Source organism: Prenolepis imparis, unplaced genomic scaffold (assembly GCF_030444845.1).
Source record: "Prenolepis imparis isolate NDT839.2.m4 unplaced genomic scaffold, iyPreImpa1.0 SCAF_10, whole genome shotgun sequence".
Lineage (NCBI taxonomy): Eukaryota > Metazoa > Arthropoda > Insecta > Hymenoptera > Formicidae > Prenolepis > Prenolepis imparis.
Window position 1 is genome coordinate 9,874,927 of NW_028141168.1, and position 23,556 is coordinate 9,898,482.

Genomic DNA, 23,556 nt, shown 5'->3' on the forward strand with positions numbered 1-23,556 from the left:
ATACTGAGTAGGTAAATTTGATATTTATTTGAGACGTTATTACAAAAAATATCAAATAAGTATTTATACAATAAAAGTAAAATATAATTATATAAAAATATAAAATCAGTCTTTTCTATGTCATTTTTTGAAATAATATTAATATAAAAATATAATTGATACAACTCGGATAAATTATTGCCATTTTTTAATATGCGAATAAACTGTGAACGAAATGTAATGAATAAAATAAGTATATTACTTAGCGAAGTATTTGTCAAATTAATTTCAAAATGATTCATTCAATGATTCGACTTGGGAACAGGATGACTTGGTGTGAAAACTTCATAGTCGATTACCGAGAAGTGATAGTCTCCCATAAGTAATTGATTAGACGCATGATCCCCTTCGTAACTATGTGGAAGATTGCTATAGCTCTCCTTGTTGACATTGCAGTTACTCGATATAAGTAGATCAGCTCCGGCACCAAAGATCGGTCCTATGCTGTAACATAGATTAAATAAAAAATTAATTTAATTTGAGAAATTTAATTTTTAATAACTATAAAAATTTTCTACGAAAATCGTGAATTTTTACTCGGGATGATAGCAGATTGCGAACGATTTCTTCACGATATCGAACTTTGTCGGCGGTACATCTTGATTATTCGTCAATGTGAACAGAAAACTCTTTTCTGAAGCAATATATTGTGCCTTTGAGTTAGTTTTACCCCATGGAACGTCGCTGAATCCTCCGCATATTTCACCGCGTACTCCCTAAGATATAATAAAAGATACAAAAAATGAAATAAAAAATTAAAATAAAAATATTATACTCACCAGCACTATCACATATGTTGGGCAAACGTTATCACAGTGTCGATGAAAAGACGCAGCAGAATAGCCATGAGTGGATGCTCTGAAAGCAATAGTTTGTAAATCATACAATTATACAATAAGATATACACATTTGACATATTATTGCATATTTCTAGCAAATGAATTTTAGTAAAACAAATATCTACATTTTTCCACAGACAATAAAATTATATAAACACATGTAAACAATGTTTAAAATATTGTTTAATAATTTTATAATTATGTATAAATGTATGCATAAGTCTTTGAGAAAATCATTTATTCATCAAAACACTTTGACAGATAAAAATAAAATTCTTACGCAAAGACTGATTTTATTAAACTATTTAATTCATCGTCATTTAATGAATTGCATTTTAATGTATTGCTTTTGAAATAGTTGAAACCTACCGGTAGACTAATCGCCAACTCTGTTTAGGTACTCCGTACCATTGATTCAAGAGTCGCTGGAAACTAACTTTGTCCCTGGAAAGGATCTGCGAGCTTGGAAAAAGGAATGGACTCACTCGTGGATGCAATCGTTTGTCAGAGCAAATCTCCGCGTACTTGTTTGGCAGAGCTGCATACCTGTACCTAAAGCAAAACGTCGACATTGAAGGCGATATCACCAAACAGTGAGTGACCGTTAAATCACACTTGAAAAATTTTGCCATTTAATCAATTAGGATTGTAAAATTCGTACCTGTCCAACGACATTTCTATTGGCACCGCTCCAGTCGGTTCTACCTCTTCTGCAAACACTTGGCTGTCTATCAGCAACAGCCTTACATGATTTATCACACCAGACAAATGCTGACACACCCTTATACGTTCCTCCTCGGTCCAATGTTGCGTGGGTTGTGTCACCCCAGCCTAAAAGAATGATACAATTAAAAAATATGCTTAAATTGTCTTAAATTGTTACGGTAAATTTAAAGCAAATCAAGAAATCGAATAAAATAAAATAAGCAGACCTGATATTTTGCCCAATTGAGAACAGCCCGCCATACATCCTCTTCTTCCAAACCGAGATAATCTGATGATATCAATTTTACCAAAGCATCCTTTGGAAGATTACAAAATGCTGTCGTCTTTACAGTATCCACAGCATTCTCTCCGATAAAAGCAAAGCATTTCTCGATAAAAGATGAACATGCAGTTTTCCCACCTAAACAAATAAATAATGTTTATCTATAAAATCGTTCTTGTAAATATTACTTAAAATTAAACTGTTTAAAACTGATTACTTGCTTTTTTTAAAATAATTAGAAAGAAACAAATTTATTTTAAAAATATAAGAAATATGTCTATAAAATATAATAAATATATATTAGATTTTTTAGTAAATGAATCATTTTAGTATAAATAAATCATGAACGTATATCCTCACCTTTTATAATTTTTTGAAAAATATATATATATATATATTCTTTTGTAAACTTATCTTATATAGATTTCTTTGACAGTCTATTCAATCATATAACTCTCTCGATATATATTTAAATATTATTTCTTTATACACAATATCATGTTTCTTTACTATCTTTTCTACTATTTAGAGATCATATATTTGTAATAGGTAGTCGCGTAGGTGAAAATAAATAGAAAAACATTTTTTAGAGAATATGAAACTATTAATTATTTATATTTATTCTAATCACTTCTTATAGTCACACAATACACATTCAGCATGAATTTCAAAAACCATAATACAATCATGGAATCCTATGTTTGTATCGATAATAAGCACTCGCAATGTATGATAATATATTGTAAAGAATATTTGTTCACATAAATTTAAAGTAAATAAATCGAATATTGCGCGTTGACATAAAATATCGAATGATTCTCTTTCATAACAAAATTTAATCGTATTTCGTATTCATCAGCATTTATACAGCAAAAGTTTGTATCGAATTAACTAAAAGTATTTTACAAAATAGAAAATCTCCATCGATACATTCATCATTCACGCAAATATATTTTTCTTACGCCTAAGGAAAATCGTCTCTTTTTACAGGTCAAACAATCTCCCTGAGTGCTCTTCCCATACAGTCCAAGAAAATTAGGAGAATTCAGGGTCTGTAAAACTTGCTGGGTTGAGAGGTTATCCAACGCCATTAATTCACACTGGGATTAGTGTTTTGTATCAGCGTAATATTATCGCCCTTCAACATGATCCGTCCGAGCGGCTTCTTGATTTTCGTCTTCTGGTGATACTCCTCGGCGTCATCCAGCACCAGGTTCATGTACTCGTCGAAGCCGACAATGTGTCCCTCGATACGCAGATTCACGTTCTCGAAGAGCCAGACTTGTACTCGCGAACGGTTTTGCAGATAACGGAATATCAAGTTGATGGGCTGGACCATCACCTTCTGCACTTTCTGCGGCCCCTTGTACGACATTTTCGTGCCGGTACGTACAAAATTGGATAATGAACAACGAGCAGCGTACTTGGTAAATAAATGCTCTGTACTCTATAGCGTGAGCTGCGTGAGACGCCGACAGATATGGCGGCAATCACGCGGCACAATGTTGCCAACCTGAGAACTTGCTCCACTTTCTCAGCTACTTTGTCTCGATTGGTCAGTCGAACAACCAAGTCCGCTCTATTCTCTCGCGGTGACAACCCCATCAGTAATATTCGGTATATATAATAATTTATTGAAATTAGTTTTATATATCTCGGGAGATCATATTTCTAATATTTATTGGAATATTTCAAATCATATTTCCGTACACATGTATTGCAATTAAGGGCCACTTCGACCATTAAACTATATCTCTCTCTCTTTTTAAGAACGTATCTGAAAAGAGACAAAGATATAGTTTAATCGTCGATTAAAGTTAGAGTTGGTCAATTTCACCAAGGTCGGTTAACTTTAATCTTCGATTAAACTATATCTTTGTCTCTTTTCAGATAAAAAGAGACAAAGATATAATTTAATTGCAGGTTAAAATTAATCGACGTGTTGGTGAAATTGGCCCTAACCCTAAATCATTCTTTCAAGAGAGAGCCTCCGTGTTCTCTCGATCGTTTCGAGCTTCGATATATCGAGAGTCGCGCCGTTCGATAGATCGCAGTGATGTCGGGACGAGCCGTTGCCAAGTCGTGTCTACATCTACATTGCTCCGTGTTTCTCGTGATTCTTATCCTCTCAACAGAGCTTTCCGCGCCAAAAAGTTACCGCGAATCTTTCTCAAAGTGTCGGACATAACGCGTTGAATATCGCGTGCAATCCGTATTGTGCGACTTTGATAATCTGCTCCTTTATATCCGGAGGATGTCGGGACGCGTCGTGGTTATGTCGTGAGGTCGCGTTTATCGCTCCGTGTTTCTCATCCTCTCAAAAAAGTTTTCCGCGCAGCAAGTTATCGCGAATGTTCCTCAAAATGTCGGACATAAATTCGTCGCCGTTAAATATCGCGTGCAATCCGTATTGTGACTTGGATCATTCGCTTAATTGTTTGTATCCGCAGTAGTGCCGTTTTCTTCTCGAAATGCAATGCGCCGCAATAAATGTGCAATAATTATTTGCATCAGGTATTTGCATATTTTTATTTCTACAATTAATATCGTCAACGATAAAAAGTTGCCGAAATAATGTTGCTGAGTTCATATTTGAATATCATTGCATACGATAATAATTCTTCTGTTTATTTATGAATAAATAAAAAATACGACATAAGGTTCTTTTTTGCATATACGTCGTATTGAAAATTAAACACGCCGAAATTATATCAATTTTAATTTTTCGTTAAAATTCAGTTATACATATTTTTGTTTATAATATTCGAATAACAATAAATGAATAAGACTAAATGTTGCCTTCAATCGATGAAATGCTGTTAATGCTATTATTAATAGCCATAATTATAATACACGTGTTTAATTAAAAAATTATTTTACTAAAGCTCGCGATATTATAATCATTAAAAACAAATAGTTTTTATCTGAAAACTTGTCTTGTATTTTATCTTTTTTCAGATGTTTTTCAGCAAATAGTTTTTTTATTATAAAAAATATTTTACGTTTAATAAAATATTTAAATAAATTATTTTGCAAATATTTGATCAAATATAAATAAAATATATATATATATATATTTCGTTCGAGCTTTATTTGAACAATATTAAATTAACACGATGATGATTTTTATTGTTAAAGATTATATAATATCATATTGTTTTATATCTTTATATTATCTTTTTTTTATACTTTGTTATTATTTTAACGCAACATTTTTATACAAATGCATTATTACAAAAATTTTAAATAATTTTTTTTGAATCTGTGTTGAGATTTTATATATTTTATTTAGAAGCACATATGTATTATAAAAAATATAAAGTTTTCCTTATTAAATTATGTATACATATTTAATATAATATATTAGTATGATAATAAATTTATTTATCCATATATTTCATGTTTTATATTTTATTTCTAGGCAAGATGAATCGAAGATTCTTCTGTAACGTGCTGCCGAGAATGTGTATGCAGCGAAACATGATATCGATGAGAGAGTAATCTTTGTTTGGTAAGTGAGTAAAATTTTTCTATATTTTTTTCATATAGGTATATGTATATTATAATAACGCGAATGGCGAGTCGAAAGTTTTCAAAGTATCTAATTTGCGGCATGCAATATGCAAATTGCGAGAAATTATTAATGTATGTGTTCAAATAAATACCTGGAACTCGTTCTTGAGCCTCCAAAGCGGCAGTTAAAAGAGCACATGCGTTTCCGGGACTTAAAGTGGCAGATACATGTTCCTCGCAACTTCTCCAAAGTTCTTCAATACCAAGTTCTTGCGCCAATCCTAGCATCTCAAAAATCCCACTATCTTGTAGTATTATCTGCAATCAATTAAGAAAGAATTTATGATCATTTATCATAATCTTGCAGAATACAATAGGTTTATTAAATTATGCACACAATAACTTATCATTTAAAATACAGTATAGAGATTTAAAAATTTACTTATTCTACATGTGCAGTAATTAAAATCTAATATTGAACTTTGTGAGATAGAATTTTATATTTCTCACAAAATTAATCACTACACTGAGAAAATTTTCTCTCAGAATTTACCCTGAAAATCATGGTAATCGTGGGACAATATGGTATGGAAAGAATTTTATGAGAATTTCTCTAATTAATATTTATCACAATAAAAATAATAATATCTATATCACAATAAAATATAAAACATGTTTGATTAATTTTATTAAACTGCATAGTAAAATTGATCGAATATGTCTTATATTTTATTGTGATAGATATTATTATTTTTATTGTGATAAATATTGTCCCACGATTACCATGATTTTCAGGGTAAATTCTAAGAGAAAATTCTCTCTGAGTACTAGAAATAGATCAAAAATGCAAAAATAATATTAACTTTTTTTATAAATATAAAAACATTTTAAATCTATAAAAGTAACTTACAAAACATTTTATGTGATTAATAATTTTTGTACATATTTTCTAATTAATACCAAACAATATTTCGTAGATATGAATATTCATTTAGAGTTTCTTCGCGAAATTATCTTCGTAAAAAATATTTTTTTATAACTTTAGTGTTTTTTTGATAAGAACAAAAATTTTTAATATTTTTTGAAATTAATTACAATAATATCAACGAGAAATAATATGTTATATATTTGTGATATATTTATTTATGAAATTTCCATAAATTTTTTATTCATTTAAAAATGTTTCCTTATTAAATAAAACGAGATTATGCGCGGTGTATTAAAATGTGCTAAATAACAAAATGCGATATTGCAAAATCGCTGATCTGATCTTGTTGACTGCATATAGAGAACTATCAAATTGCACATATGATACCTACCATGCCGGTGTAGATGTAACGAATAAACTGACGGAATGTTTCCGGATGTGCATGCGGCATTCGTACCGGTGTTGGATTACCGGCTGTACCGATCCTCTTGGTGGCCGTGAAATTCTTGCACCTGCGAAATGATTTTTTAAAACAAACGTGTCTATTGCTCGACGTCGCGTTGCGCTTTATGCAGTCTGTTATTCCGATGCATTCTCTCAGAATAAACAAGGGCCTTTCCGCCGTTTCTCGTATACGCTATTTTTCGCACAACGCTTCTCGTAACGAAAGAGCTTAATTGACTTCGTCACGAAGCTGTAGAGACACACGAAACCGAGGCAGAGGCGTGTTCTTCCTACCTTTAGAAATTAATGGCAACCTTCAGAAGTACCCTCGCGTCACGTATCTCTCTCTGCATTACGCCAGGAACAAGATAGTGAATAAAAATACGTTGATCGAGAGGATATCCCTTCCGTTCTCCCTCATATAATCCATTAATTATTCGATCTAGACCTTTCAAATCATACGATAAAGTTTACTCTATCGGTGTAATAAACGCAAACATATGCGTGCAAAGGATGAGATAAAATAGGTCGATAAACTTTAATAACGTAATAAAAACTTGTTGCTTTACAGATATTTTCATTATTATTTAAAAATAAGATAGTTTCTCTCTAAATGTGAATAAGCTGTATTTGATGCTAGCAAATATCGAGTTTCTGTTTTATTATCACCTTCGAGTGAACGCGTGCAGCAATATTTCAAATATTGACATTGAGTTTGTATAAAATTTTAACACACAAAGCCAAACGTTTCACATATGTCGCTATTCTATTCGGTGAACAACATAATATTGCATAGAATTTATTGAAACGAGAACTGATATATAATTAAATGAAAAATCGAATAAACGTCGGGTCCAGAAAAATACAATCCGACATTCTAGTGATATATACTATTGTGACTTTCTCGATATATCGAAACGAAATTGAATTTACGAAGTGGAGTGTTTTCCAACAAGGAGAAAAACAGAAAGAAGCGAGGTTACGCAGCACAGAGCGTAAATTGATTCGTTTTTTTAATCGACTCAGACGGACTTTGTTTTTATTCCGCTTAGTCTTAGCAACGTTAATTAATTTTGCCAGACAGCTCCATAGAAAGAAAAAGAAATCCATGATAATTCATACTTTCAATAACGATGCTCGGAAGTTAAATCCGTTAATAGCTCTTGTAAAATTCTGCTTAACTGCTATTCCGCGAGCACTCGTTGCAAGAATTTTTTTTATTAAATATATATTGTGTATATATATATATATATATATATATATATATATATAGTAATTTTTCTTTTCACGAAATTCTGTAAGATTATATGACTCTAATATTGATTTTAATACGATTTAGTATAATGTAACATGTCATACTCATTAATACAATGCACTGGTATTGTTTTAATTTCATATTTATTAGCGGTGGGAATAAATATTTTCATTTCAAATACTCTATTGATCTATAAAATCTTGTTACTGCTTTAATCAATAACATTTTTACTGATTCAGTTTAAGAGAACAAGCGCGCGTTAGGAACATGCAAAATATATGAAAGGTCTAGATCGTGTGAGAAAACCGGAGGTAAAGTGGATGAAAAGCGCGAAAATACAGCCGAGCGCTCCGGTCTCAGTTAAGCTGAGCGTTTTCGACGTGGCAAAGTTTCGAGTTCTCGACACGAAACTCGAGAGTGTTGACAGTGCGTATAAAATCAGGGAAGGGTGAAATGATGTTTATCCAAATAAACTGGTATTTTGTAAACGCGCGTATTACCCGAAAATATTATGTAAAAGATTACTCCTGTGCTGAAGTTTGGTGAAAAATTGTTTTGCCATTCGACAAACGAATCAATAATTAATTTTCATAATCGATTCATATATAAATAGATTGAGTTTTTACAATTCATATCTTTTTGTATATGATATAAAGGATTATAAATGTCATTTATTTCATATTTAGTTAATTATCAGTACTATTTTAATGTAATTGTAATGTAATGGAATTGTCACAGGCACGATCTTTTTCATTGATGCAAGACAAAAATTTGTAAAAATTTCTACAAAAACTCAACAAGACTAAAAGCATTGATTTGTTTTGAAAATTATATAATCGCAAGAATTTCTGTTTAAATATTTATTTTTATTTATTATCAACTATTTATTATTAATATCGGTATTTTAATTATATCCTCTCTTTTTGCACTTATACATATACATACACACATTATATATCGTTTGGCTTTAACTTTCCTGCCATTTACATTTGTGCTCTAATATCCTCCGCCGGAACTCCGTCGAAGTGAAGATTACCCGAGGCCTACTCAAAGGGAGGGAACAGTAATACGCTCTTAGAAAATTTTATTTCCGCCTTTTTAGCTAGTACTCATCGCTGATGGCGAATTCAAGTACGCGTCTCTTTATCACGATTTTCAATGCGGAAGAGCGTCGTAAAGAGTTTGAGCGCACGGTAGCATGCATTGTCCATTCGTTTCGACCGCGGACATCTGTCACGAGCACGCGTAACTTAATTTTCCCAGGTTCGCATTGGCGGATGGCCAAATCGAGAGAGCGAGAAAGAGACAGAGAAACAGAAGAGAGATAGAGATAGAAATAGAGAGACAGAGAGAAAGAGAGAGTGCCAGAGGGTGGAAATGACGGCGCGATGACAAAGGCTCCGCCGTTACTTTCCGCGCCCGATATTAAAGGGATTCACGGAAATGTCATAATTGACTTTACAATTAGCGCCGTCTTGTCTCACGATGCGCCAACCCTTCGGACAAGTTCGCCCTTCCCCTAAATATCAACTGAGTCCTCTCCTTATGAATCCGGGTAAGGGAGAGGAAAGAAAGTGCGTCGAAAGATGGAAGCGACGCAGAGTTCCGGAAAAAAAAAGAACGCTCCTTTCAGTCTAACTAATTAGAACAGCCGATCGATTCGTTTCGCCGTAACTATCTTTATAAGCCGTAACATGCCCTTAATTAAAATTCATTAGTCGCACGAACTTCGGCGCGGAAGAGTTCAATAAATCGCTGCCTTCTTTCGACAATCGTACCTTTCCATTTTTTTCTAATAATATTATTTTCTGCGCATTAAGAACGACCAACTTTATTCTTCACTTCATCTGCAGTTCGCGTGAAAGGGAATCGTTGGTATTTCAATGGAAATGGCTTTGATTCTTACAATAACATTTACTAATTAGTCGTTAAGTAGTACATTTCTTATTGTCATTAAAGATTTGCAAGAGAATATCCGTTTATATACAACTATTTCATTTAACATGAAACTTAACTCTTCGCATATATTGGCATTCAAATTATCGTAATTGATACTCGCAGCGAAAATATTATGTATCAGTAGCATGTGCATTATTCTAAAATCTCGATATTGACTCTCCCATGATGATTCATCGCAAACTTGTACAGAGTATTTAAATTCTCCGAGGAAATCTCACTGGTGGCAGTTTGATGGACAAAATAGCGTGGTGGGATGTTAAAATAAAAATTACTGTTGGCAATTAATGCAATATTCCCAGAGTGCATCACGCTTCTTCATTTATCGAAGTAACTTGCATGCAGACTCGTAATTCGAATTGTACGCTATCGGAAAATATCGGAAACTACTCAATACAGAACGATATTATTTCTTCTTCGAGAACTTTACACGAATAATTCATCGGGTTGCATTATATCCAATAAATCTCTGGTAAAATCTCTAATTACCGTAATTACATTGTGATGCGCCTAACATTTTTAAAAACAATGTACGGTTTTAAATATTTTTATTTATAAATATTTATTATTTAATTACTAAATTATTTAAGAGAATATGTTTTATATAAAATATTTAAATATTGCCGGAGCTTTTCTTGCAATATTTAAAAAATTTTATTTGCTACTTACGTAACTTATTAAAAATATCACGAGAGGGATACTATTTTCTTGTTTCTTTTCAAATTAAGAGTAGAATTAATGCATTTTCATAAATAATGGCTCGTTAAGACCGACCTGGCTTGAAGTATTATTCTGTGGGCATAAACTGGGGTCTCGTCCCTCCCTAGCAGAAACACGATATCAGCTGAGTCCTTATCCTCAGAGAGTCGCGCCAGATCTTCCAACAGTCTCGGTACACCAGCCAGCCCTGCCTCGCCAGACATCCCGGCAGCACCTGCCGCCGCCGCAACGGCAACGGCCCTAGTACCCATTGTTCTCGTACTTGTCCCTGTATACAGACGATCGTTAATCAAAAGTGAATTAAGTAATATCGGCTCGAGTAATTAACAAAACAAATCCTCCACAGCAGAAACTTGTCGGCCGCGCTATAAATATTCGCATTACGTTCGCAGATCCCACTTAATTCTTACATCAAAAGCACAGACGTGAATAATGATAATTTATTTAATTATATTTAATTATATTAATATATAATATTTAATTTATATTTATATTTGTCCTCTTAAAAAGAGATTTAAACGTACTGTGGCTCTTTTCTAAAAAATATTAAAACTATATATATAGGAAAATAATTATCTAGAATTAAAATCCACAATTTTAATTGGGATTCAATTCTCAAAGATATAACCAAAGAACGTATTTGTTCTAAAGGAAGCATTAATTTATCATTTATTTCTTATCGCGTCCACATTGCCGGGAAAATCTCATTACGGAAGAACAACGGCAGCAATTTGCGATAATCCGAAATTAATAGGACTGCACAAGAGGCAAGAAGATGACAGTTGCGCCCGCGCGCGCGGATAGCGAATTTTTTGCGGATGGCTCGCGACGCGTCACGGATGTGGAAATTTTGTGGGTGTTGGGAAAAAAGCGACAAAACCGATTAAGGTACAATCGGCGCTAATTGCGCTATTAATATTTAATTTGCGCGCGCGTTCGTTGATACGTTCGGTCGATCGCGGCGCGCGGCCGAGAGGGAATTCTCTGTGCGATGCGACAGCACCAATGACGACCGGGTCTCCTTGATTCCCTTTTAATTAGTTCGGGTTTTGTAGTTTTCGAACGCATCGGACGTCGATTGTACCGTGACACGAGAGCTCGCAATCAGCGGCAGTCATTTACCCTTCCAGCGCATCGCATTCCGGGCAATGTGATTCGATTAAAATGTCATTGCCAGAGATGCTCTAACGTCCGTCTCTGATGATTCCATAAAGAACTAATTAACGTTTAGATCGCCTCTGCACACGCGGACAAAAGTTTATGGGGCAATATATGCATAAAATTGGTGCGTGTGAAGCTATACAGAGAGAATTTTCTCTTAGAATTTACCTTGAAAATCATGATAATCGTGGGACAATATGGTATGGAAAGAATTTTATGAAAATTTCTCTGATTAATATTTATCACAATAAACATAATAATATCTACACGTTAAAATATAAAACATGTTTGATTAATTTTACCATGCAGTTTAGTAAAATTAATCAAACATGTTTTATATTTTATTGTGATATATATTATCATTTTTATTGTGATAAATATTAATCAGAGAAATTTTCATAAAATTTCTTTCCACACCATATTGTCCCATAATTACCATGATTTTCAGGGTAAATTCTAAGAGAAAATTCTCTCCGTGTAGCATATCATTTAATGAAAGATCATAAATAATTGAGTTATGGCTTTATTTTCAATAGTCCTAGAGGTCTTAATAGTTTAAATAAATATAGTTCTGGCGATTAAACCAAAGAAAATGCCTAAGGACAAATTGATATGCCAATTTTACACAACATATCATTTTGTCCTACGGCATTTTCCTTATCAATAATTGTTCAAATTTAAAAGGTTTATAGTTCTACAAGAGTTCTAAGAAGAGTTCTGCCTTCTAAAAATAAAAAATATTAATTGAAATCAAATACATCGATCCGTGGATATCTATCGTTAATTCTAGTTTACATATTTATATTGTGTATGTTATAATGCGAAATAAGATTATTCTAAAATATATATGTATGTATTTTATTTGTTACAGATAGCATTGTGATACACAATGCGATTTACGTGTCGTGTCGGGAGTGCCGTGTAAAGTAAGCGCTACTGATAAGCCGCGCGCGCGAGTTTGCGAGATTCTCGAGTGCGAAACGGACGTTGCTTCGTGCGAGTATAGTTTCCGTATCGTATTTTCTCATTGCAAGTGCAATGCGCGAAATACGCGTGTGTCTCACGCGTCGTGTCGGGAGTGCCGTGTAAAATGTCGCGATCGTAATTATTTGTGTTTTCGCGAGTGTCGTGAGTGCTACCATGGACCAAGAGAGGAGGAGGAGGCTCGGGGAGGCATCGGGCGACATCGGGGCAGCTGTGAGGTATGCAAAATAAAAACATTTTTTTCTAAACTACATTGTTTATGAGATATTTGATCGTTTCTAGAATTTCAAAAATCCCTGTATATATACCTATATATACCTATATATACACAAACACACATGTATGTATATAATTTGAATATTTTGTTTTCAGATCAATGTGCTGTGATGATCGTGCTGTGTACTACAATTCCGCTATTGCATCTATCGGTGAGTGAGAAATTCTTTATTTTATATAACATTTTTATAGTGGTAATAGAAGTGTGTGAATAGCTTCACATACACATAATATAATCGTTACTGCTTTTCGCTCAAATGTTTAATGTATATGCGTTTTTCATCGATGTTTCTTCAAACGGTTTTATTAAGTTTCGACTGTAACGATGTATCAGACATCATGATGAGTTTACACTCGAGTTTTACATCCCTACATTTATACTCGTACGATCATGAAAATTTTTAATCGTAGCAATTTAAGCATCCTATTTGTAATACGTAAATTGGAATTTATTATATAATTTATTGCATCACATATAGATATTTTAATGGAATGCAAAAGTTTAAGATATATTATTTAATAATATAATATTATATTATTAAATCCTTTTATATTTAAAATATTTGAATAAATTTATGGATGTGCTTATGTCTATTATAGATAAATTTTTCTACGCAAAATACATATACGTAAATTTTCCTGGCTCCGAATATAAATCAGATTTCAAAATAATCTGTACTTAACTAATTTAATTAAAATTAATTTAAATAAAATTACATTAACTCATTCACCTCATTCTTTAAGAGAAACTAGTCTATATCATCCTCGATTCCCTGATGTTCGAAAAAAGAACAAAAAATTAATCCATTTTAAAATTTATTGTAAAATTTATCTATCGTAAATAATTAATCTTAAAAATCACTTAACAGTAATAATAGACATAGGCACGATTTCTCCAAATTTGTCTAGACATCGAATATATATTATCAATTACTAATATTAGCATCGTTAATAGAACAATTAAGAAACGTCGTTTCTTCGTTAAAATTTTCGAAAAATCTAATAATGCGAACGATCAGTTGGGCGATGCTTACCTTTACGCACGACCGAATCAGCTAAACACGAGTCGAGAGCAACAGAGGAACAAGTATAGTAGATCACATGGAGTACGCGGGTCTTATACTATCTGTACTTCTTCTCTCGTATGGCTGCTACAGCGTCCTTGATTTTAGATAATTCGACGCGAAGAAAAACGCCGCGAGAAAAAAGATCTTCGGGAAAACTTTAGCCTTTCTCACTCGTTTCACGATCGCTGGACCAGACCTTCGCGCTCAACTATGCTGCTTCTCGGGCATTCTCAACGGTCCGCTCTTTCTCTCTTTCTCTGTCTCTTTTCACCTCCCACCTTCTTCTCAGCTCAGTCGCACTACGGTTGGGACTTACACGGTTCCTCTTTTCGCTCGTGTTTATCGTATCTCTGTCTCACGAGGCCTGTACTCCCGCAAGATCACTGCTTCTTGGGCCCCGTTGTTGCCAGATCGTCCGTGGATCACACGGTCGAAAAGCGTTCACGATATTACATTCTCACGAACTACTCTTCCACCTCTTCGGGTTATTATGCCTTCGTAATTTATCATACACAAATTTAACAGTTCTAATATATCCGGAGTTAATATCTACTTGAAAAATTAATTGGAAATTAAATTTTCATGTTAATTAAGAGAAGTAATATATGTATGCTTAATTGTAAGGAATTTAATTCTCATAAAGTTCAGTCAGCAATCTATTTGTAACCGCACTTCCTGAAAGAAATTTTACATACCTTCGAGTTTGACATTATATGACAGGAAATATATAGTTACATTTGAAGCTGACGCTATTTTGAAAATAACTTTGCATACTTTGCGGTTTTGCGGTGAAGCGATCTATACAAGGCGGTTCCGTTTATTCCTTGAAGCAGGAAGACTCTTTTGTTCGCTTTTATCATTATATTTAAACTTTCTTCCGATTTGGAACAAATTGTTGGAAACCGCGGAAACAAGTGCAGTCGTGCGCGTAATAATTTTAATTTCTTACTCGCGATATAATTGAAATATTTTCTTGTTAATTATTTATAACAAATGAAATAGTTTACATTTATAAGAACATTAGTGTTTTGTAAAAAGTGTATAGGACAAAATATCTTTACTAAAAATAAATTCTTAGATCCACTTTAGACGATCTATAATTTGCGAAAAAATAAAAGAATTTATCTATATGTTTTATGTGTTCGTATGATACAGAAATATTTAAACAAAACACACATCTTTACAAAATATACACATTCATTATATAGAATATGCGGTATATAAAATTATAAATAGATTTCTGTCTTGAATTTTGTATCGCAACTTACAGGTCGTTCTAAAGCGTGTTTTAAATATATAAGAACATTTTTTACAATATATATATATATATATATATTTTAAAAATATTATCATACATTTGCATCAAAATATTATATAAAAACATAAAAAGACTCTTTTATTATTAGAATATTATATTTTGTAAGAAGGATTTATGTGTGATTATACGAAAGAATAGTCATTTATTACATTGTCTAGAAACAATAAATTTGAAATCTAATCTGATCAGATTTTTAAAATGAAATTTATAATATCTTAGCTGTTTATTCTTTTTCTGGTTTTCTCACACTTTCTTCTCTGATTCGTTTTCCTCTTCTGCGACTCCGCAGATATTGAGGCTGCTCTCTCGTCAGGTATACAACAAATACAAAGATGATTGAGGGTGTAGAAAACCGGTCTTGTTAGATCTGAAGAAATCATCGGTTGACGGTAAAACAGCCTTAAAATTTTCGTGATCCTTCATAGATGTCCAACATTGATCATTGATCTCGCACAGTTAAATTAATCGTGCAATACATATATGGATTATAATGCGATGATTGATTTTACTATCACTATGCAATCTAAACAATTGAAAAGATATCAGTTAATTATTTTTTAATTAGTCTATTTTTGTATATATTTTTTTAAATTTATTTTTCTTGTTATTTAATATTAACATAATATTACTAAACTATATAGTCCAACTATTTTAAATAATAAATATAAATATATTGCCCAAATATAATTAACATAATTTAAGCTCAATTAGATTAATTATTATGTTTGTAATATCATGTAAACTTTATCACTCTATCGACGAAATTATCGTACAAATACTCACCATGTCATTAAGGTGATAGTAACGTCAAAGCTTTTTCTTTTGCCGAAACAGAGTCACAGCTGACATGTAATTATCGCTAAAAGACCATAATGACCCCTCGGGGAAAGGGTCAATGGCAATTGTTCGCATCTCTGAATTCATTTTTCTAACCGCTAACAAAGTTGTCGCATTATATTACTTATAACGGAAATTGCACGAGGCACGAAGATAGGCAAAGCAAAAAGAACCATAAAAATGAGAGACGCAGCCTTGCGGAGAACTTTGTCAGAACGAATTGAATGATGGGAATAAAAGGAGACTTAAAACAGATAGAGATATTTTGCATAATAGATTTCATGTTGATGCATGCTAGTGTAAATAGAAACGAATTCCTCGGCGCATTCGACGTAACAATCGAATCGGTAATCAAGCCGGCCTGAATAATCGAATCAGAGCGGGTACACGTGTAATTGAAATTTCACAGTCGACCAGCGCAAATACTATGGCGCGCAGCCATTCTTCGAAATTACGCCAAATTTCGTTTTGCTTATCGGGGACATAGATGACACAGGATGAACTACGCTCGTGGGAATTCCAATAGCAAACGTGTTTGATTTAAAGACTAATATGAACTATACGGGTCAATAATTGACAACGAGATACTAACCGAGGAAACTATTAACGGGGAAATTTAATGGGGATTGATAATTTACTGCGACTTGATTAATTTTCGGCATCGACTATTTTAGTGTAATTAAATCTCATACTAAAAGTCTACTAGACCTCTACTAAAAACTAAGATACATTTGAAATTAACTTAAGTAATGAAGCTCCGCGTATACACTTATTTTATACTCCTAAATTCATACTTATTATACTCTTAAATTTAATTTACCAAGAGCCTTTAACTCTCAATGTTAAGCAATTACAAGTAATTGAGGTAAAAGAAATTCATTAGAAAGTTTGTTATTTCGTTAATGGAAAGGGTAATATTAGTAAAACACAGTTCTCTCGTGTAGCTGCGATAAAAATAATTTCAAGTACATCGTGACTTCGCGAAAGAATCTTGAATACGAGGCAGACGTAGAAATTCTAGTGATCGAAACTAAAACAATTGAAACACCGAGTAAATCAAGGAGCCACGAGTACTCTTGGCGAAGGATTAATTACCATAGAACGGGATAGACACTCAATTATCGCAACCACTCGCAACGGGGGCGCTTTTATTCCCGTGGGCGGAGTCGGTATCGGGGTGTAGTTCAGCGCGAGGGTAAGCAACCGACGTGGCCGAGCTTTAACGTAAAAGAAAGAAAACAAAGACAGCACAGAAAACGAAGATCCGAAGAAAGCGGCGGCGAGTCGCCGTCCCTCGACCTCGTCGTCGCCTTCTTCGTGCAAATTGACCCTAGCAAAGAAAGCTTTTCTCGCAAACTACATGCCTTTCCGCCACCCCCGCGAACATTACCCACCCCCCTGGAGCGCGGCTTTGTCCTCCGGGACAAGTCCCGCGAATCCGTGGAGCGTGCACGACCTGGGAATAATGCGCCAATGTCTCTAGCGACTCTTTACCAATACCAAGCGACGGCCGTTATTATCATGGAACCCCGACTACCCGGATAACCAGCACCACGAACCTCGAATCACTTTCCATAGTCCAGAACACCTTGTTTTCAGCGCGTTCAACAACGACTGCGGGAATGCCAGGAACGTTGAATGCAGGCTCAATACATTCTCCGCGTAACGACAGGTGCACCGACATCGGTTAGCGTAAATCACGTTTAATCTTCCGCGTTTATCTTCTACGTTGTACATCAGAATGCGGAGAAAATGTTGACACAAGTACACTTCGAGGATTAGTCGCGCTCGTAAAAAAAATAAGTGACAAAACTTTTATAAAGCTAAGTTTGACAACCATTTGTTGCCATTCTCGTTTATACAGTCTTTTTTATCACGCATTCTCTATTGCGTCGTGTATTTAAAAATTGTATGACATTCTTGTCTATTATTTTGTCTTCAAATTATTTTTTATGATATTATATATATATATATATATATATATATTATATTTTATAATATATATTCTGCAGAGACTGTTCACAGCAATAACACCAATGATATATCAATTTCAAAATTAATTTGCGAGCCCTCCATCCGTGCGTTCTATTCATCTTACATCCGGTAGCGCAGCATCCATCCTCTTTCTCTCTCCCTCTTTCTTCTCGCTTTCTTTCTCTCTCTTCATTTTATTATTACGATGGTTATTATTACGATGTAAACACAAAACTCGCATTGCGAAAGGCATACGACGACCTTCCGTCATGTATATGTATACACCTGCCGAGAACGTGCGCGTTGGATATTTTTTCTAAAGACGGAAGACACACAGGGAATGCGTAATACGCCGGACAATGCTCGACACGCTTTCCAGCGACTTTACTTACATTCACGCATGGCTCGCGCCATTATCTTTTCAAGAACGTCCACTTTGTACAGTTTGCGCGACTCGCCTGGACCGGAACGGTTTCACCCCTCGCACAGATACGAGAATCTCCGGTTCTCTGGTACGAAGTACACGTCAGAGCACACGTGCGCGTACATCACGAATTTCATATCAACGATTAATCAAACTGGCAACTGGCTTCAACCCTCGCACGCTCCACGAATGATGATGCATCATCACCTATTTATGATTTTCAAGAACTAAAACTGCATGCGTATGGCGAACGTTAAAATTTATATACGATATCAAACATCTGCCTCGAGCTGTTAAAAGCGCGGTATATAAAGATTATGTTACAAAATAAAAAAAGAAACGAAATTAAACGGCAAAGATCGCGAGTATCTCTTTGCGAAGATATAGCTACAATCATCCTTTAATTTCATAACGAGGCGGATTCGCGGAATGGCGACGCAATTGACTAAATTTCGTGTGCAAGCGCGAAAATTACGTGTGTTACGCGATACGAGAGAGGCTCGTCCGTGACGTACGAACAATAGTCCAGTATGCAAAATAAACGCGGCCGCTGCTGGCTCGACAGTTGAGTGTATCTCGAAAACGGACGAGGCGTTTCGCGCATATAATATTCGGCGTCGCGCTATTGTGACCGCTAATGGAGAGTTCGATGAGAGAAAGAGAGAGAGACTGAACCAGGGGGAATAATGGAAGAGCGATATCGACGTATATTTCCGCTTACGCGTCAACGCGACGGGCGTCACCAGCGTCCCTCGCTCTGGAGCTGATTCTAGAGCGCCAGAGCTCTCGGCTCTCATAGAGCTCGTGTAGAGAGTAGAGCACGTTCTGCGCTCCCACAGGACACAAGCGCTCACACGCGAATCCACCTCTGTCATGACGACCGCGTTTGACGCCTGGGTTCTATCTCTACCTCTTCCTCTCTCCCGTACCCCTCTGTGAGTTCCACCGCGGCTATTATGTGCGACTATGAATGGAGTCCGCGTTCGAGTACGAGATTCGAATCGGCGCGGCACCCCCGGCCCACACTGCGTCGACACTTCGCCTCTGTTCGAATCGTCAATGGAGTGGGACCCGCGCCGAGAGGGAGACGCGGGAACCGACGCTTTTCGACAATGGAAAGACCCCGCGCCGTCGAGGCTAAGCTTTTTTTCTTCCCGATACCGATTCCCGGTGGCTGTCACTCTCGTGACTGACACTGACGTCGTACTCCAGCGAAAGGAGGTCTCGATGCTGAAGTTAGAGATCGGGATAACGCGAGAAAGAAAGAAAAAAGAGAGAGAGAAATAAAGAGTGAGCTGGACCGCGATGCAGAGTCAGCGCAGGATTCGTAATTAGTTTCATCACTAGAACGACCACCAAAAATTTCCACGAGACTTTCGAGAGAGATCTTTGAGCTCGCAAAGCGGATTATGTTGAAGTTCACGATGAAGATTTTTCATAACTGCATTTTTTACTAGAACGCGTGCATTTTATTGAATTCCCTGAAGCACTTTTTATTCTTACGCAGGAGTGTCTCATAATCACTAGACAGTGTTGAGCGTTTTTATTAAAAAATTTATTATAACTTATATATATGAAATTATATTGCGACTAAAAAAAAAATTTCTAATAAGTCCAAATTCACGATTAAGAAACATAATTATTTGTACCTTTTCTATTTTAAAATAATGGTTCGAACGATAACATAATAATTTGATAAAGACATCGCTTTCTTTCAAGTTATCAATACATTTCATATCTTGGATGAACACGCGTCGATTCTCAAACAAGCGAATTTGCTCTGGCAATCGGACGACGAGAGCAAATTCCATCCGAAGTTCGTGGATTAAATCACTTGCGCTATTCCGCCCTCGAGTTAATCCGATTACTTTCTTTGATTCGCGATTGCTCGCAGGCACGCACACACCAGATTACCCTCCGATCGTTCCGTTCGAGGGCGATTCGCGTTGCTCGTGACATCACGACGGATCGGACGGTCTTGCTCCGAAATCTCGAGAAGTAAATTCGAAATTGCGGGTCGCCGGTGGTTGTTCCGGTTCGTACGCATGCAACTACCGAAACGTAAGAGACGATAACGAAGAGAGCGACTTTCGCCCCCCTGTGGCGACCAATTACTCGCGAGGGGTCCGAAGAAATGTCGGGGGCTCGCCAACGCTTTGTAACGACAAAATCGTTACTTCGTTTTGACCTTTATGTAGCTCCTATAACTCTCGTCGAATATGCGGACAATCGCGCTCTCCGCCGGTGGTAGCAAAGCCCGTGGTTTGCCCTTTACTCCAAGTACTCGTGCCAAGGGTTTGCCAAGGATCACCTGCTGTGTAACGTACTAGTTGTAATCGTACGCGCAAGAATTTGGCAATGCCGTGTAGCAGTTACACTTGTTAGTTAATGATGTAATAATTATTTCTCTTTCAAATTCGTTTATCAAGGTGCAAAAAATTAAATGATATATATATTTAGAAGCATTTTACGTACATTTGCGCACTGAACAAGTAAATCTTGATATCGACGTTTTATCTGTTCAAAGACTAGATTTTATCTATCAGTTAAGAAAAAAATCGAGAGGTATTTCAATTCTTAATCAGATTTGCGCAATTTACTTTTTATATTTTATCTCATTAAAAATTATAAATTTAAACATTCTTGACTTCCTTTTATAATTGATCGAGTTGAAACATAATTTCAACTTATCTCAAACTGCTTCTTATCGTTCCATGAATAATTGTTCGTTACGTGTCAACCCTCCGGCATAATTATTATCGTCGTTATTGTATCGCACGCCCACAAGTTTATTCCTCCGGTATTCGTTTGATCAATAGTTCAATCGCGTATTCAGCTCGCGGCGTCTTTTTTGCAGAGGTAGAGAGGCGGGTATCTCAGTGCGATTTCAAGGAGGCGGCGACATTTTCGCCGTAATTCTCGTTTCGGAGCTGCTTGGGTAAAACCACTAATGCCGCTTCCATTATAACGTCACATTCGATTTGGCATATCGCTTTGGCGAACAACGGGCGAGCACACTCTCCCGTGGGGCGGGTTCGTGCGAGATTCGCAGAGAGGCGGGAAGGGAACACTGTTATATGTATCGAGATTCAAATTTCCATGATGTAATTCCAAGACTACGCATATACAATAGCGACTCTCATTTGCATTCATTGGATTAAAAATACCCGCGTCGCCACCCATGACGTATCAGTGTAAAGATGAAAGCACAAATGGAGATTTTTTCAAGTTTTAGACGAATGACAAGTTCCTTTTTGTAATATGAAATAGTGTTTCGTAATCAAGTCATAACAGTATAATTTTATGCGAATAAATTAAAGAAAATTAAATATAATTAATATAAATAACGGGGTATATGTATATTAAATGTATGAAATATATATTTTATATCCATAAAAAAATTGATCTTCAAATTTTGACGAAAATATCTCAAGACCGCGACTCGTGCCAGGCTGCGTGCAATGTTTATAAAATTTATAAATAGCCGGGAGATTTAAACGCTATAATTTTTTACCAGCGACTCGACTTTCTCTGATTTCCTTTCATCTCACATCCTCAATTTTTCGTCTGTCAAGTGGTCCGCGCACGCGGAACAAAGTCAGGCGATATTGCAACGTATATACGCGAGTTTCTCGAAAAGGATGCTGCGGCGCATCCCATTTCACACGGATGATATTTAACGCTCATGCGAACTGCGCAAGAGCGATTCGAGGAAAACAACCTCAAAGGAAAATAAATGAAGTTCGGTGGATTACGTATGAAGGGAACAAAAAATGTGGCAAAAAGAAAGTGCGAGAAAGAGGAAGAAAATGCAATGGTAAAGACGAGGGTGTGAATGAGAAATGTAAGGAAAAACGGGATGACGAGGGAACGATCGCATGGTAGAAAAGAAATACCTATTTGTAAAGCATTGCATCTCCTATCATAAAATGCTCAGAGAGAGAGAGAGTAACGCGATACGAGAACGTCAAAGCGCATATCCTTTAATCCTTTAATTGACATTGCCTTGCGAAGACCCTCCCCCTTCTTAACTATTGCAGTTGTGAACTTTCAAGATGGCAATATGCCGACAATAAAAAGTACAAGTTACAGAATGAATGAAATCTTTCGTTCTCATAGAGATTTATGCCAGAAAATTATCGATATAAAATTTGAAATTTAAACGAACATCGCGTTATGCGTTTTATTTACAAAGACAATTCGCCAAATCTATGATTTTATTGCAGTTCTTAATGATATAGAAAAATATATATTTTTCAATTCTTAATTTTAAATGTCAACATATTAAGTCGATTTAATAATTATTTAAAAATAATCCCGCATCACATTTCTCCGAAGACACATATGTATTTAAAACGAAAAAATAAAATCAACATGAAAACGAGAGAGATTTCATCTGCGCGTGGTTCAGTATAATGGATATATATCAGAAACAGCAATACTATTTCTTGACGATGGGACGCGGTTGCATTTTTGTGATGGATTTCGCGTCACGATCATGCGCAACGAGTAAGAAAGAAAGAAAGAACATTTGGAAAGCGAAGAATATGGCAGTAAGAAGAAAACATGGCAAAAGTCCATGTGCCATCATTGATCGGAGTCGTAGCGCAGAACAAAACATTTCAACACAATATCTTTAAAAAAATATTATGTTACTTTTTTATGATTGTTAGTCTTTCCAAATTTTCTTTTCAAAATTTTTGAATACATAGAACGTAAATATTTTTAGCAGTTTTAAAATTTACGTAATATTATATTATTTGTGATAAATGTAGCTGTAATATTATATTTTCTTAAAATAATATCTTTTCGTGTAGTGAGTTTTCTCAATAT

General features: G+C 35.1%; 3 protein-coding genes across 4 annotated transcripts in view; 1 reads left to right on the forward strand and 2 right to left on the reverse strand.

Annotated features, from left to right (window-relative positions):
- Window positions 1-55: 55 nt before the first annotated feature.
- LOC145942263 (serine-enriched protein) lies at window positions 56-14,400 on the reverse strand. The gene is made up of 10 exons (XM_083048824.1): window positions 14,138-14,400; window positions 10,737-10,950; window positions 6,699-6,819; window positions 5,532-5,697; window positions 1,811-2,004; window positions 1,540-1,709; window positions 1,248-1,430; window positions 819-897; window positions 577-755; window positions 56-483 (listed from the first exon to the last, which is right to left on the reverse strand). Exons 2-10 carry the CDS (start codon window positions 10,931-10,933, stop codon window positions 282-284), a joined length of 1,491 nt encoding a protein of 496 aa, XP_082904950.1. The 5' UTR covers window positions 10,934-10,950; window positions 14,138-14,400; the 3' UTR covers window positions 56-281.
- On the reverse strand, window positions 2,486-3,324 carry LOC145942264 (putative small nuclear ribonucleoprotein E). Its single transcript, XM_083048825.1, has one exon. The coding sequence runs from the start codon at window positions 3,239-3,241 to the stop codon at window positions 2,957-2,959; it is 285 nt and encodes a 94-aa protein (XP_082904951.1). The 5' UTR covers window positions 3,242-3,324; the 3' UTR covers window positions 2,486-2,956.
- Window positions 3,474-23,556, forward strand: part of Fz2 (frizzled 2) — a 97,797-nt gene continuing 77,714 nt past the window's right edge. Inside the window, exons 1-4 of one of the 2 annotated variants that reach the window (XM_083048820.1) lie at window positions 3,474-3,483; window positions 5,288-5,377; window positions 12,715-13,045; window positions 13,200-13,255. In XM_083048820.1, coding sequence (XP_082904946.1) covers window positions 12,984-13,045; window positions 13,200-13,255 — 118 coding nt within the window. In that variant the 5' untranslated portion in view covers window positions 3,474-3,483; window positions 5,288-5,377; window positions 12,715-12,983. Of the gene's footprint in view, window positions 3,484-4,189; window positions 4,381-5,287; window positions 5,378-12,714; window positions 13,046-13,199; window positions 13,256-23,556 lie in introns of those variants that run through there. The other variant, XM_083048819.1, reaches the window with a different exon arrangement.